The sequence below is a fragment of the Ovis canadensis genome, chromosome 1 (genome assembly GCF_042477335.2).
Source record: "Ovis canadensis isolate MfBH-ARS-UI-01 breed Bighorn chromosome 1, ARS-UI_OviCan_v2, whole genome shotgun sequence".
In the NCBI taxonomy this organism is placed as follows: domain Eukaryota; kingdom Metazoa; phylum Chordata; class Mammalia; order Artiodactyla; family Bovidae; genus Ovis; species Ovis canadensis.
In genome coordinates, this window is record NC_091245.1 from 27,542,144 (window position 1) to 27,557,632 (window position 15,489).

At 36.2% G+C, this 15,489-nt stretch overlaps 2 protein-coding genes across 19 annotated transcripts in view; one reads left to right on the forward strand and one right to left on the reverse strand.

Moving 5' to 3' along the window:
• The window catches only part of SCP2 (sterol carrier protein 2), a 981,293-nt gene that overhangs the window by 309,219 nt on the left and 656,585 nt on the right, over positions 1 to 15,489 (forward strand). The window lies entirely within an intron of this gene.
• The window catches only part of TUT4 (terminal uridylyl transferase 4), a 135,960-nt gene that overhangs the window by 10,291 nt on the left and 110,180 nt on the right, over positions 1 to 15,489 (reverse strand). For all 18 annotated transcript variants that reach the window (XM_069591736.1, XM_069591797.1, XM_069591787.1 and 15 more), the window contains exons 22-26: positions 13,812 to 13,889; positions 13,490 to 13,667; positions 12,939 to 12,986; positions 12,768 to 12,850; positions 256 to 371 (exon numbers count right to left, since the gene is read on the reverse strand). In XM_069591736.1, the coding sequence (XP_069447837.1) occupies positions 256 to 371; positions 12,768 to 12,850; positions 12,939 to 12,986; positions 13,490 to 13,667; positions 13,812 to 13,889 (503 nt within the window). The remainder of the gene's footprint in view (positions 1 to 255; positions 372 to 12,767; positions 12,851 to 12,938; positions 12,987 to 13,489; positions 13,668 to 13,811; positions 13,890 to 15,489) is intronic.

Below are 15,489 nucleotides of genomic sequence, written 5' to 3' on the forward strand. Positions count from 1 at the left end.
AGTAGGTGTTAATAAATACTTCTGCAGTTTAAAAAGCCTTAATGAATAGATGAACAAATAATAAACATCATGAGACACCAATGTACCAGGAATAAATCTCACTCTTTCACAAAACACCACTAAAATATACATTTACCTAAGGGTCAACTTCAAGCTCTAAACCTTCTCAATTTAAACATATCTAAACACAGTTATACCTTCAATTTGCCTCATATTTATTTTCCCTACAATGTTGATACATAATCATTTGCCAACCTTCTCCTTTTGGGGCAGTCTTTCATATAGTGGCCTATTTTTCCACACACACGGCAACATCGATCATTGGGAGCCAGTTCTCCATCTGTTAATACTCTGGAATCGAAGAAGTACTCCTAGGAAGAAAATACAACTTTACTAGGGGAAAAAAAAAATCACTGTAAACTTTTGAATCCAAATGGAAAACAGACCAGGACCCAAAAGTAATTCTTTCAAAAAGAAAATAAATATCAACAAGTATTTCACTGTAACTAAAACCATGATATGAAAACAAGATTCAGAATTATCATCATCAATATCACAGCTGCTAACAGTACTAATCACTTCACATTCACACTTTTTTCTCATTCATCTGTAACATCTTTGTGTAATATCCCGATAAAGTAGATACTATTTTCCTGCTCATTTTATAGATGAGGAAACTGAGGCTCCAAGGCTCGGAAAGTTCAAGCCATTTGCCCACAGCAAAAAAAGCTAGTAAGAGATAAAGGATTTCAAGCTAAGTCTGTCTAATAACAAATCTCATGCTTTCTGCCCCACCAGGCTACTTCCATAATCAGTATCTTTACAAAAGAATTCTATGTAAATAAATCAATCCTCTGGTTTGTTTAAAATATCACTGGGTTTACATTCAACATTTCAAGACTACGTAACATTTACTATACAAAGTAGAATATACCCAAAAAGAATACAGAGAACCAATAAGAATTTAAATCATTTTTCCAAGTCTTCGAAGAATCAGCTCATTTTTGCTTTATCTTACTACCTTTGTTATCTTTCTAAGCTTAAATTCAGTTTTGCACTATCACAAAGACTAGTTTATCCTGACAATACCCATATCTTTGGATGGCAAAAGAACATGTCTACTTAGTACTCTGATTTCTTCAAATCTATCTAATGTCAGGGATAAAAGTATAAGAGAGACACCCACTGCATGGCTATTAGAAAAGAAAAAAGATAGCAACAAGTATTGTGAGGATGTGAAAAAACTGGAACCTTCATATATTGAAGGTAGAAATATAAAATAGTCCAATTCTTTTAAGAAACAGCTTGGTAGCTCCTCAGAAAGTTAAACATAAACTTATTAAAAAGACCCAACAATTCTACTGTTTCGTATATGCCCAAAAGAAATGAACACATACATCCACAGAAAATTTTGTACACAAATATTTATAGCAGCACTACTCATAGTAGCCAAAGAATAGAAACAATACAAATTTCCAACAAACTGATGAATTAATAAATAAAATGTAATGTAACCATACAATGGAATATCATTCAACCATAAAAAAAAAGAATGAAGTACTGATATATACTACAGCTTGAATGAACCCAGAATACACTCTGCTAAATGAAAGAAACCAGTCACAAAAGGCTACACATACTCTGATTCCATTTTCATAAAACATCCACAATAGGCAAATCAACAGAGTGAGAGGAAAAAGGAAGGAGGACTGACTGCTAATTGGGACAGGAGTTTCCTTGAGAGAGGACAAAATGTTCTAATTGGATGTGGTGATGGTTGTACAACCCTGCAAAAAATACTCAAAAACACTGAATTACTCACTTTATATAGGTGAACGCTAAAGTACATGAATTATTTCTCAATAAAACTGTATTTCTAAAAAAGAACACAATATAATTCTTTACATTTACTACTGATGAAGTCAATATAATTTATTAAACTCTTCATTATCATTTTTTCTGATAAGACAAAAATGAAAGCCTTTCGTAATTTACCTGGTTGCTTATGGCAAAATCTAAGAAATCACCCTGATATCTCCTCGACTCATCACCTCTAATTAATCACCAGGTTGTATCGATTCTATTCCTGAGTATCTATCTCTTTAATCAATTTTTCTTCATCCCACCTTCCTAGTTAAGGTGGCCTAGACCTGGGGTCAGCAAACTTCTTCTGGGAAGAGCCATATAGTTAAAATTTTAGGTGTTGAGGTAAAATTGAAGACATTATATTATATAGGTACTTACAAAATGAGAAAATTCTCACAAAAATTTTATTGAATAATTTCAAAATATATTAATAACAGAATATAATGTTTTTATAATGTAAGTTTACTAATTCAAAAAAGGAACACTTTCTGGAGGAGACATTTGCTTAACTGGAGTTCAAAGTTAGTGCTCCCTATCATTAAAATAGAAGGCAACTTGTTAATCCTAATCTGCAGTTACATTTTATCTATTTCATCTTTGAAAATATTTTTCACAGATGAAAAGACTGAATCTTTAAGGTACAGAAAATAATGAATGGATCTAGAGTACCTATGGAAGGACTAGTCTCTGATAAAGGTGTATCTGGTGACTGGCCAGAAAGATGTGAAGCAGAATGATTGAGTTCACCCCTTCTCAGTTGGGTCTGACTCTTTGAGATCCCATGGACTATACAGTCCATGGATTCTCCAGGCCAGAATGCTGGAGTGGGTAGCCTTTCCCTTCTCCAGGGGATCGTCCAGACCCAGGAATCGAACTGGGGTCTCTTTGCAGGCAGATTCTTTACCAAATGAGCTATCAGGGAAGCTCCCTTCTTAGAGGAACACCAAAATAACAACTAACTGCTGAACAACCACTGAATAATAAAAACAAAAAGGCTGGAACCCACCAAAAAAGACACCTATATCCAAAGATGAAGAAGCCTCAACAAAACTGTAGGAGAGGCACAACTGCAGTAAAATCGAATCCCATACCTGCTGTGTGGGCAACTCACAAACTGGAAAATAATTATACCACAGAAGTTCTACCACAGGACTGTAAGCCCTGAACTTCATGTCAGGCTTCCCAGCCTGAGGATCTGATAACAGGAGGAGAAGCCCCCAGAGAATCTAACTTTGAAGTCCAGTGGGATTTGATTGCAGAAATTCCACAGAACTGGGAAAAACAGAAATTCCACTCTGAGAAGGAGTACACAAGGACCTCTAGGTACCAGGACCCAGGGGAAAAAACAGTGACTTCATAAGAAACTGGGCTAGATCTACCTGCTATTATTGGAGGGTCTCTGGCAGAGACGGGGGGTGGGGCTGTGGCTCACTCTGGGAACAAAGACACTTGCAGCAGCAGTTTTAATGAGCATGCATTGGTGTGAGTCCTCCTGGAGGCTACTATTTCCTCCCCACAACCTTAACCCCATTCAACAGCCTGAAGGCTCAAGTGCCAGGACACCTGAGGCCAAACGACCAACAAGACTGAAACACAGCCCCACCCATCAGCAGACAGGTCACGTAAAGTCTTCCTGAGCATGGCCCTGACCACCAAACGGACAAGACCCAGCACCACCCACCAGCTGACAGGAACTAGACCCTCCCACCAGGAAGCCTGCACAAGCCTCTTAGACAGCCTCATCCACCAGATGGCAGACAGCAGACACAAGAAGAACTACAATCCTGCAGCCTGCAGAACTGAAGCTATAATCACAGAATGTTAGACAAAATGAGACAACAGAGGAATATGTCCCAGATGAAGGAACAAGATAAAACCCCAGAAAGACTAAATGAAGTAGAGATACGCAATCTAGGGTTTAAAAAAAAAAATTTCAGATTAATGGTAGTGCAAATGACCCAAGATCTCAAAACAAATGGAGGCACAAATTAAGAAGATGAAAGAAACGTTTAACAAAGACACAGAAGAACTAACAAACAGAGATGAACAATACAATAACCAAAATGAAAAACACACTAGAGGAATCAACAGCAGAGTAACTGAGGCAGAAGAAAGGATAAGTGATCTGAGAATCAAAATGGTGGATATCACTGCCATGGAACAGAATAAGAATGAAAGAAATGAAGACACACTAAGAGACCTCTGGGACAACTTTAAAAGCCTCAAACATTCACATCATGTAGTCCCAGAAGGAAAAGAAAGAAGGGACTTGAGAAAATATTTGAAGAGGTAATAGCTGAAAACTTCCCTAACATGGGAAAGGAAATAGTCATCCAATTCCAGGAAGGTCAGAAAGTTCCACGTAGAATAAACCCAAGGAAGAACACACCAAAACAAATAGGAATCAAATTGACAAAAATTAAAAACAAAGAAAAAAATATTAAAATATTAAAAGCAACAAATACGAGGGAACTCTCATAAGGTTATCAGCTGATTTCTCAGCAGAAACTCTGCAGGCAATAAGGGAGTGGCATATTTTTAAAGTGATGAATGCAAAGAACCTACAACTAACAGTACTCCATCCGGCAAGGCTCTCAATTCAGATTTGATAGAGAAAGCAAAAGCTTTACCAACAAGAAAAAACTAAGAAAATTCAGCACCACCAGACCAGTTTTGCAACAAATGCCAAAGGAACTGCAAGCAGAAAAGAAAAGGTAATTACTGGAAACAAAATTATGAATGCAAAAGCATACCAGGAAATACAAAGTAAAGGTAGGAAATCACCTGCACACAAATGTGACATCAAAACCAGTAATTATGAGAAGAGGAGAACACAAATGCAGGATACTGGAAATAAGTTTGAATTAAAAGACCAGCAACTTAAAACAATCTTTTTTTATATACAGAATGCTATATCAAAACCTCATGGTCACCACAAACTAGTTGTGACCAACCTAGACAGCATATTAAAAAGCAGAGACATTCCTTTGCCAACAAAGGTCCGTCTAGTCAAGGCTATGGTTTTTCCAGTAGTCATGTATGGATGTGAGAGTTGGACTATAAAGAAAGCTGAACACCGAAGAATTGCTGCTTTTGAACTGTGGGGTTGGAGAAGACTCGAGTGTTCCTTGGACTGCAAGGAGATCCAACCAGTCCATTCTAAAGGAAAAAAGTCCTGAATATTCATTGGAAGGACTGATGCTGAAGCTGATACGCCAATACTTTGGTCACCTGATGAGAAGAACTGACTCATTTGAGAAGACCCTGATTCTGGGAAAGATTGAAGGCTGGAGGAGAAGGAGACGACAGAGGATGAGATGGTTGAATGGTATCACCGACTCAATGGACGTGAGTTTGAGTAAACTCCAAGAGCTGGTGATGGACAGGGAGGCCTGGTGTGCTGCAGTCCATGCGGTCGCAAACAGTCAAGACATGACTGAGCAACTGAACTGAAATGAGTATCAAAACCTCATGGTAACCACAAACTGAAAATCTACACATACAAAAATGAAAATGGAATCCAAATACAACACTAAATTTAGTCATCAAATCACAAGACAAGAGAACAAAACAGTTCAGTCACTCAGTCGTGTCCGACTCTTTGCGACTTCATGAACCACAGCACGCCAGGCCTCCCTGTCCATCACCAACTCCCAGAGTTTACCCAAACTCATGCCCATTGAGTCAGTGATGCCATCTAACCATCTCATCCGTTGTTATCCCCTACTCCTCCTGCCTTCAATCTTTCCCAGCATCAGGGTCTTTTCAAATGAGTCAGTTCTTTGCATGAGGCAGCCAAAATATTGGAGTTGCAGCTTCAACATCAGTCCTTCCAATGAACGCCCAGGACTGATTTCTTTTAGGATGGACTGATTTCCTTTAGGATGGACTGGTTGGATCTCCGTGCAGTCCAAGGGACTCTCAAGAGTCTTCTCCAACCCCACAGTTCAAAAGCATCAATTCTTTGGCGCTCAGCTTTCTTTATAGTCCAACTCTCACATCCACACATGACTACTGGAACAAAACAGGAAGGGAACAAAAAAGACCTACAAAGCAAATCCAAACCAATTAAGAAAATGGCAATAGGAACATATATACTGGTAATTACCTTAAACATTAAATGGCTTTAGTGCTCTAACCAAAAGAAATAGAGGTGAATGGATACAAAAACAAGATCCATATACATGATATCTACAAGAGACCCACTTCACATCTAGGGACACATACAGACTGAAAGTGAGGGGATGGAAAAAGGTACTCTGTGCAAATGTAAATTAAACGATAGCTGGAATAGCAATATTTTTCTCAGACAAAAAAGACTTTAAAATAGACAAAATAAAAGAGCCAAAGAAGGACACTACATAATGATCAAGGGATCATTCCAAGAAGAAGCTATAACAATTGTAAATAAATACTTACCCAATACAGAGCACCCCAATATATAAGGCAAATACTAACCATCATTAAAGGAGAAATCAACAGTAATGTAATTAATAGTGGGGGACTTAAAAATATTCCATTTATATCAATGGACAGATTATCTAGAAAGAAGATTAATACAGAAACACAGGCCTTAAATGACACATTAGACCAGACCACCTTCATTGACATTTACAAAGTATCCTTTCAAAACCAGCAGAATACACACTTTTCTCAAGGCCATGGAACATTCTCCAGGATTAATGGCAGGCTGGGTCACAAAGTAAGCTTCAATAAATTTAAGAAAATTAAAATAATATCAAGCATCTTTTCTAACCACATTGCTATGAGATTAGAAATCAACTATAAGAAAAAAAAACTAAAAAACACAAATACATGGAAGCTAAAGAATATGCTATTAAACAACAATGGATCACTGAAGAAATCAAAAAGGACATAAAAATTACCTAGAGTCAAATGAAAATTAAAGCACAATGATCCAAAACCTAGGGACATGATAAACGCAGTTCTGAGAAATTTATAGCAATACAATCTTACCTCAGGAAACAAGAAAAATCACAAATAAACAACCTAATTTTATGTCTAAAGCCAACAGAGAAAAAAGAATAAACAAAACCCAAAGTTAGTAGAAGGAAAGAAAGAAAGATCAGAGCAGAAATATAAACAAACAAAATCAAGAAAATCAATGAAACAAAAAGCTGATTCTTTGAAAAGATAAACAAAACTGATAAACCTTCAGCCAGACTTTTCAAGAAAAAAGAGCTTAAATCAACAAAATTAAAAATTAAAAAGGAGAAGTAACAATAGACACCAGAGAAATACAAAGGATCATAAAAGACTACTACAAACAACTATATGCCAATAAAGCAGACAACCTGGAAGAAATGGACAAATTCTTAGAAAGGCACAGTCTCCTAAGACTGAACCACAAAGAAATATAAACTTCCAATAAACAAAAGTCCAGGACCAGATGGCATCACAGATTAATTCTATCACTTAGAGAAGAGTTGACACTTATTCTTCCAAAACTATTCCCAAAAAAATGCAGAGAAATGAATACTCCCAAACTCATTCTATAAGGCCATCACCATACTGAAACCAAAATCAGACAAAGATATTACCAAAAAAAAAATTTATAGGTCACTATCACTGATGAACATAGACACAAAAATCCTCAACAAAAAATACTAGCAATCTGAATCCAATAATATATTAAAAGGATCACACACCATGATCAATTGGGATTTATACCAGGGATGCAAGGATTTTTCAATATCTGCAAATCAATCAGTATGATACACCACATCAACAAATAGAAGAATAAAAGCCATACAATCATCTCAGCAAATGCAGAAAAAGCTTTAAACAAAATTCAACACCTATTTATGATAAAAACTCTCCAGAAAGTAGGCAAAGAGGGAACATATCTCAACATAATAAAGGCCATATATGACAAGCCTGTAGTTAATATCATACTCAGTGGTGAAAAGCTGAAAGCGTTACCTCTTAGATTTGGAACATGACAAGAATATCTGTATTCTCACCACTTTTATTCTACATAATTTTGGAAGTCCTAGCCATGACAAATCAGAGAAGAAAAAGAAATAAAAGGAATATAAATTGTAAAAGAGGTAAAACTGTCACTGTTTTAGATGTCATACTATACACAGAAAATCCTAAAGATGCCACCAGAAAACTATCAATGAATTTGGCAATGGTACCCCACTCCAGTACTCTTTGCCTGGAAAATCCCATGGACAGAGGAGCCTGGTAGGCTTCAGTCCATGGGGTCGCTAAGAGTCAGACACGACTGAGAGACTTCACTTTCACTTTTCACTTTCATGCACTGGAGAAGGAAATGGCAACCCACTCCAGTGTTCTTGCCTGGAGAATCCCAGGGACGGGGGAGCCTGGTGGGCTGCCGTCTATGGGGTCATGTAGAGTCGGACACGACTAAAGCGACTCAGTAGCAGCAGGATGTAAAATACACATAAATCTTGCATTTCTATATACTAACAATGAAAGATCAGAAGGAGAAACTAAAGAAACAATCCCATTTATCATCATATCAAAAAGAAAAAATTACCAAGGATTAAGCCTACCCAAGGAGAGAAAAGACCTGTACTCTGAAACTATAAGACACTGATGAAAGAAATCAAAGATGACACAAACAGATGGGAAGATATACCATGTTCTTGAATTGGAATAATCAATATTGTCAAAATGATTATCTACCCAAGGCAATCTACAGATTTAATGTAATCCCTATCAAATTACCAATGGCATTTTCTACAGAACTAGAACAAAAAAAATCTTAGAACTTGTATGGAGACAAAAGACCCAGAATAGCCAAAGCAATGTTGAGAAAGAAAAACAGAGCTGGAGAAATCAGGCTTCCTGACCTCAGACTGTGAGCTACAAAGATACAGTCATCAAAATAGTATGGTACTGGCACAAAAACAGAAATACAGATTAACGGACCAAAATGTAAACCCCAGAAATAAACCCATGCAACTATGGTCAATTAATCTATGACAAAGGAGGCAAGACTATACAATGGAGGAAAGACAGTCTCTTCAACAAATGGTGCTCCAAAAACTGCACAGCTGCAAGTAAAAAAAATGAAATTGGAACATTCTTTAACACCATACACAAAAACTGATTAAAGACCTAAATGTATGACCTGATACTATAAAACAAGTTAAGAGGAAAACACAGGCAGAACACACTTTTACATAAATTGCAGCAACATCTTTTCTGAGCCGTCTCCAAGAGTAATGGAAATTTAAAAAATAAACAAATGTGACTTAAACTGAAAATCTTTTGCACAACAAAGGAAACCATAAACAAAATGAAAAGACAACTCAAAGAATGGGAGAAAATATTTGCAAATGATGCAATGGATAAGGATTAGTCTCCAAAATTTACAAACAGCTCATGCAGCTCAATTAAAAAAAAAAAACAACCCAATCATAAGAAGACATATAGATGGCCAAGAGGCACAAGGAAAGATGATCAGCACTGCTAATTATTAGAGAAATGCAAATCAAAAACTACAATGAGGTATCATCTCACATCAGTTAGAATGGCCATCATCAAAAAATCTACAAACAATAAATGCTGGAGAAGGTGTAGAGAAAAGGGAACCTTCCTACACTATTGGTGGGAATATGAATTGGTACAGACACTATGAAGAACAGTATGGAGCTTCCTTAAAAAACTAAAAATAGACAAATTGAGAGAGCAGCATAGAAACATATACGCTGCCATGTGTAAGACAGATGGCTAGTGGGAAGTTGCTGTAGAACACAGGGAGCACAACTTGTTGCTCTGTAATGACCTAGAGGCACAGATCTGGGGTGGGGTTGGGAGGGAAGCTCAAGAGGAAGGGTATGTATGTATACTTACGGTTGATTCACCTTGATGTATGACAGAAACCAACACAACATAGTAAAGCAATTATTCTCCAATTTAAAACAAAATTAAAAAAAAACAAAAACAAAGAGAAACTAAAAACAGGGATACCATATGATCCAGCAATCCCAATCCTGGGACATATATCGAGAGAAAATGATAATTCTAGAAGATATATGCACCCAAATGTTCACTGCAGCACTATTTACAATAGCAGACATGGAAGCCACCTAAATGTCCACTGACAAGTGAGTGGATAAAGATGTGGTACATACATACAATGGAAAATTAGCCATTAAAAAGAACGAAATAATGCCATCTGCAGCAACGTAGATGAACCTGGGCATTTTCATACTAAGTGAAGAAAGTCAGACAGAGAATGACAAATATCATGTGATATTGCTTATATGTGAATTCTAAAAAAAAAAAAAGATACAAATGAGCTTATTTACAAAACAGACTCACAGACTCAGAGAATGAACTTATGGTTATGGAGGGGCAGGGGGAGAAAGACAGATTGGGAGTTTCGGATTAACATGTACACAATACTATATTCAAATAGATAACCAACTGTATGTATCTGTACAAGGACCTACTCAATAGTCTGTAATAATCTAAATAGAAATTTTAAAAAGAATAGCTACACGTATATGTATAACTGAATCACCTTGCCATATACCTGAAACTGATACAACATTTTTAATCAACTATGTTCCAATATGAAATCAAATTTTTTTTAAAAAAGAAGAGATATCTGAAGATACAAGCAGATTTATAGATATGGTAGCAGAAAGTTGAAGAATATCTATTTAATACCATCTCTACCTCAAAAGGACAACATCCAAGTGTGAGAAAGGCAGAGAAGAAAGATGAGACAAAACAAATTGGGCACTGAATTTTGAGTAAAATAAATAAAACTTGGAATAGTCCCTACTGAATGGGAGACAGAGGTAACTAAAGAAATGTAGTAAGAATGTCAGATAGTATTGAAAGTCCAGTTGAGGCTGGTGAACATTAATTTATAGTTGTGCTATAAACTGCTTAGCTTTAAGACTTTGTTCCATCGGTGCTTAGTCCAAGCGTAAAGAGATGGTGGATGGCTGAGTTCATGTAAAGTTGAACACACAACAATGCAAAAGAAGGACAATGGTACAAAGGAATATAAAGTATATGCCACAGGTAGACCAAGGAACATGAGTTAGATGGAGAGGAAAAAATGAAAACAGAAGGTAACTGACAGATTGGGAGAAAATGGATTAATATGTCAGAGAACCTAATGAATAGAAGAATGGTTGAAATGGGGATATTTCAGTGAGCAAGAAAGGTGAAAGTACAGAAAATATACTTGGTCTTCATTTTCACTAGAGTCTAAGGGGATGAAACACATGTATTCTATATGCTGTTATAATCCTAATACATATCAAAGAAATAGGTACAAATCAGGAATTCAGTATGTGTAGAAAGAATGAACTTTACTATGGAAAATATTAAGCATGAAAAACTATATAACAAGGTTATTTTTCTACAATATCAGAACACTGATACCAACTTAAATGTCCATTTAAGGAGAAGAGTTAAACTGGTATACTCAAGCTCTAAAATACCATATATTGACTTTTAAAGTAGAATAAAGCAAATTAAAAGATGATTGGGAGAATCATACGCCCCTTCTGATAGGCTCTTATGCCAAATCACATTCAAGAGGACTTTATGTTAGTATTTCACTAACAAGTCTGACTGTATGCAACTGCTAGGTTTCTACCAAACACATGCATGCACACATACTAATAGAATTTCCATGGTTTTCAAGTAAAACACTTTATCAGTGCGTCACCATATTTGTTCTGATTTGACTATGCTTTTCATTCATTGCTATTTTAATATATCAGTAAAATTATCACTGTATTTTCCTTTTGTTAGATATTTTGCTTCTTCATGACTTTTGCGCCATTTCAAATTTTACTGTCATTTTATTTTGATTACAATTATTATCACCCCCGCTGCCTATGAATCGGGACTATCAAAAATGCTTCAAGGGAAAAAAGCTCTAGACTTTTTCTGCTTTTCTCACCCCAACAAGAAAGAGTGATGAAACTGAACAAGATCTAAGATATTCATTATGCAATAACAGAGACATTGTTTCTCTTTTGAGATTTCTTCCTTTCTCTGTGAGACTGTGGTATCCTCCCATTAGAAAGCAACCTAAACCAGATAAGACCAAAAGGAATGGGGGACACTACAACCCCCAGTTCAGGTAAAAGGAATCCTCTTAGTTCCATGCCATTAGTTCAGCTTACCAAGGGCTGTATCACAATTAAAGCAGAAGCCTCAGCAAATAATAAAGTTTTATCAATACTCTGGGCTTCCCCGGTGGCTCAGACAATAATCTGTCTACAGTGCAGGAGACTGGGGTTTGATCCCTGGGTTAGGAAGACCTCCTAGAAGAAGAGAATGACTATGCACTATAGTATTCTTGCCTGGGAAATCCCATGGACAGAGGAACCTGGTGGGCTACATACAGTCCATAGCATTGCAAGGAGTCAGACATGACTGAGCAACTAACCCTTTCACTCTCACATTGATACTTTGGTACTGACTTCTCTGTTTGTATTTTCACCAAGATTTCTAGAGATAGAAGAGAGGCAGTAGGGAGCACCTCAGATTCAAAATTAGAAGATCCTGAGTCCTATCAACCCTCACTTATTTAGCAAATGCTTATTTGATGCATCCTATGTGCCAGAAATTATGACAAGCACTGGCAATATGATGGTAAACCTCACAGACATGGGCTCTGTCCTCATGGAGCTATGCAGTCTAGTGGGAGACAGAATTTAACAAATGGATTAAAAAAGCAGATAAAATATAGCCAATAGATATCTCACTATAGACCATGGTAAGTGCAATAAGAAAAGACAGAGGGAGTTATAACCATCTTTCCCCCTATTCCTAACACCAACTTGTAACAGGATTAGGTTTTTTATACTACTAAAAAAAAAGTTCTACAAGAAAACAGAAAAGACTCATGAATTCGAATTATGTAAACTTACAGCTTCTCTGCCAATGAGTGGGTAAAAAGGGGTACCAAAAAGTTTCCTTCCATTGATAAATGCTTTCATGATGAAATTGGTCACTATTGAAGAAAGAAGAAAAACAATGAAGATCCAGACCTTAATGTGTAACAGCTTTAAAAGCAGGGTATTTCTATATTTAAAACTTACTTTTTCTAGAAACTCCAGCACCAAGGTTATGATTCAAATCAAAAGGGTCTAGAAAAGAAATATTTTATTCTTTAATTAAGAAGCTCATTGTAACATAAATATATTTAGTAACCATAACTAGAGTCTAATACTAAGTAACACAAGCCAAAGTCAGAAATTATTTTTTTATAATTACAGATTAAAGGATGGAAACTGATTAAAAAAAATACAAGAGGAAATATCTTCCAAATTCTTATGTGTTTCAGTTTCCCTCTCAATTTCATTAGCCAAATAAAATTCTAGCTTTTCAAAGGAAATTTGCTGTATGACTCAGAGAACTCAAATTCAGATTCTATAACAACCTATCGGGGTGGGAAGAGTGAGAGGTGGGAGCAAAGCTCAAGAGGGAGTGGACATATGTATACTTATGGCTAATTCATGTTGATGTATGGCAGAAACCAAAGCAACAGTATAAAGCAATTATTGTTTAATTAAAAATAAATTTTTAAAATTCTGCCTTTGTCTTATTTTGCTTTGTTTTGTTCCTAAATTAATATCAGCTGAATGATTACCTTCAATGGCAATACATTTGGATGTCCACTGCTTCTCAAAAGTTGTCAACAGTTTTTTCTGCCGAATACTAATTACATATTCTTTGAAATCAAATTCTTCAGTATAGAAGCGAAGCAGTCCCAACCAAAGCTCTCCTAATGTTTCTGTGTTCTTTCCAAGTGAAGGTAAACGTTTTTTCTAAGGTAAGAAGAAAAAAAGGAGAGTGACATATCTATACTTATCCAAAATATAGATCCCAAATCCAAGTAAAATTATTAAATTATGCAAATCCTAACATGTATCCGTGAACATTCCACAACATAAAAACTAAGAAGAAATTACCAGTTCTTCTGTTTTATCAAAGAAAAAAGCATTCCATCCATCAACCATTCTCTGTGGAATCTGTTTTCCATCAAAGATCTGCATTAAGAAAATCAATTTCATTATTAGATTTCAAGTCATCCAACTCAAAGCCTAAATACCTTCACATCATTTCAGAATTTACATATAAAGACATATTGAAATATTTATTCCAAAAGGAACATGTCAAGATGGTATAATTTGATGTCAAGTTATTAATGAAAATGAATAAAATGTATCTGAAAGACCAAAGCTGGGAAAGGGTATCTTGAGAGCACGACTCTCTAAATGATACATTTGATGTTATCTATTTGGTCTATCAAAACACATCCAGCCCAAGTTTAATTAAGTAAAACTAAAGAAAAAATAAGTGAAAATGGCATTTTCATCAAAGGATCAGAGATGCAGAAATCCATAAGAGATAATACTCATTGACTGTAAACCTTAAGGAAATCAAAGAAGCTGTTGTAGGGAACAGCTCTAGTATCTTTAATCAGTTATGTGTATCAGATGAGGCTGAAAAGGGCCTGGACACTGATTCTCTTTTAAATAGAATATTAGATAGCTTTTCTTGACATTTTGATAAATATTGTGAAATCTTCATGATTAATTATGAATAGTAATTTCCTGTCCTAAGGAAAGGGGGGAAGACAATGCTAGTCTACTAAAAGAATTTCATAAGATGATTGTACAGGTACAACTGACCTCTATAAGCAATTGTGAGACTTATTTCTTATAGGAGCTTTAAGAAAGAGATGCAATGAAGTAAAAAGCTGGGATACGTGTAGAGTCAGCAGACCTCATTTCTAGTCTTAGTCCTGCCAAGTAATAATTCTGGACAAGACAATTACCCTTCCAAATCCTCAGTTTTCCCAACGGGAAAAAAAGATTAGATTAATTTGGTCAGTTGTTTTCAAATTTTATTTTTCTTTCAAACTGTTAGAACCCCTTCCTAAAATGGATTCTTCTTGGAAGTTCAACAGTAAAACAGAGGTACTCTGATAAAAGCCTGAGTGGAGAAAATTACAGCCTATCTTTTCCTTCCTCCACTCATCACACACACTTTAAGGAGCTTGTAGAGCTTGTCAGGGCTTCCCTGGTGGCTCAGACGGTAAAGAATCCGCCTGCAATGTGGAAGACCTGGGTTAGATCCCTGGGTTGGGAAGATTCCCTGGAGGAGGGCATGGCAACCCACTCCAGTATTCTTGCCTGGAGAATCCCCATGGACAGAGGAGCCTGGTGAGCTGTTGTTCATGGGGTCGCAAAGAGTCGGGCATGACTGAGCAGTCTGACTAAGCACAGAACTTATCAAAATATACTTTAAAACCACTAGATACGGTGTTCCCCATGGCTCCTTCCATTTTAAATGAGACAGTTAATTATAAAATTAACTGCATGTCTGTCCCTCTAATTTCACTCTTAGGTTTAAGCTCCTTGTGGGCAAGGACTATAACTGACATCTAGAGCCAAAATTCCTACTACATCAAAGCCTGCCATATAGAGAATACTTAATACATATCTGTTGAATGAATATATTTACTCTGTAAGCATGTTTACATAAAGATCAGGTTTCTGGGGACCTAAACTAATACCTGGCCTTTTAGTATTTACATTTAATTTAAACAAACACAGTTACCAAGAATCATCTAGCATAAATTCC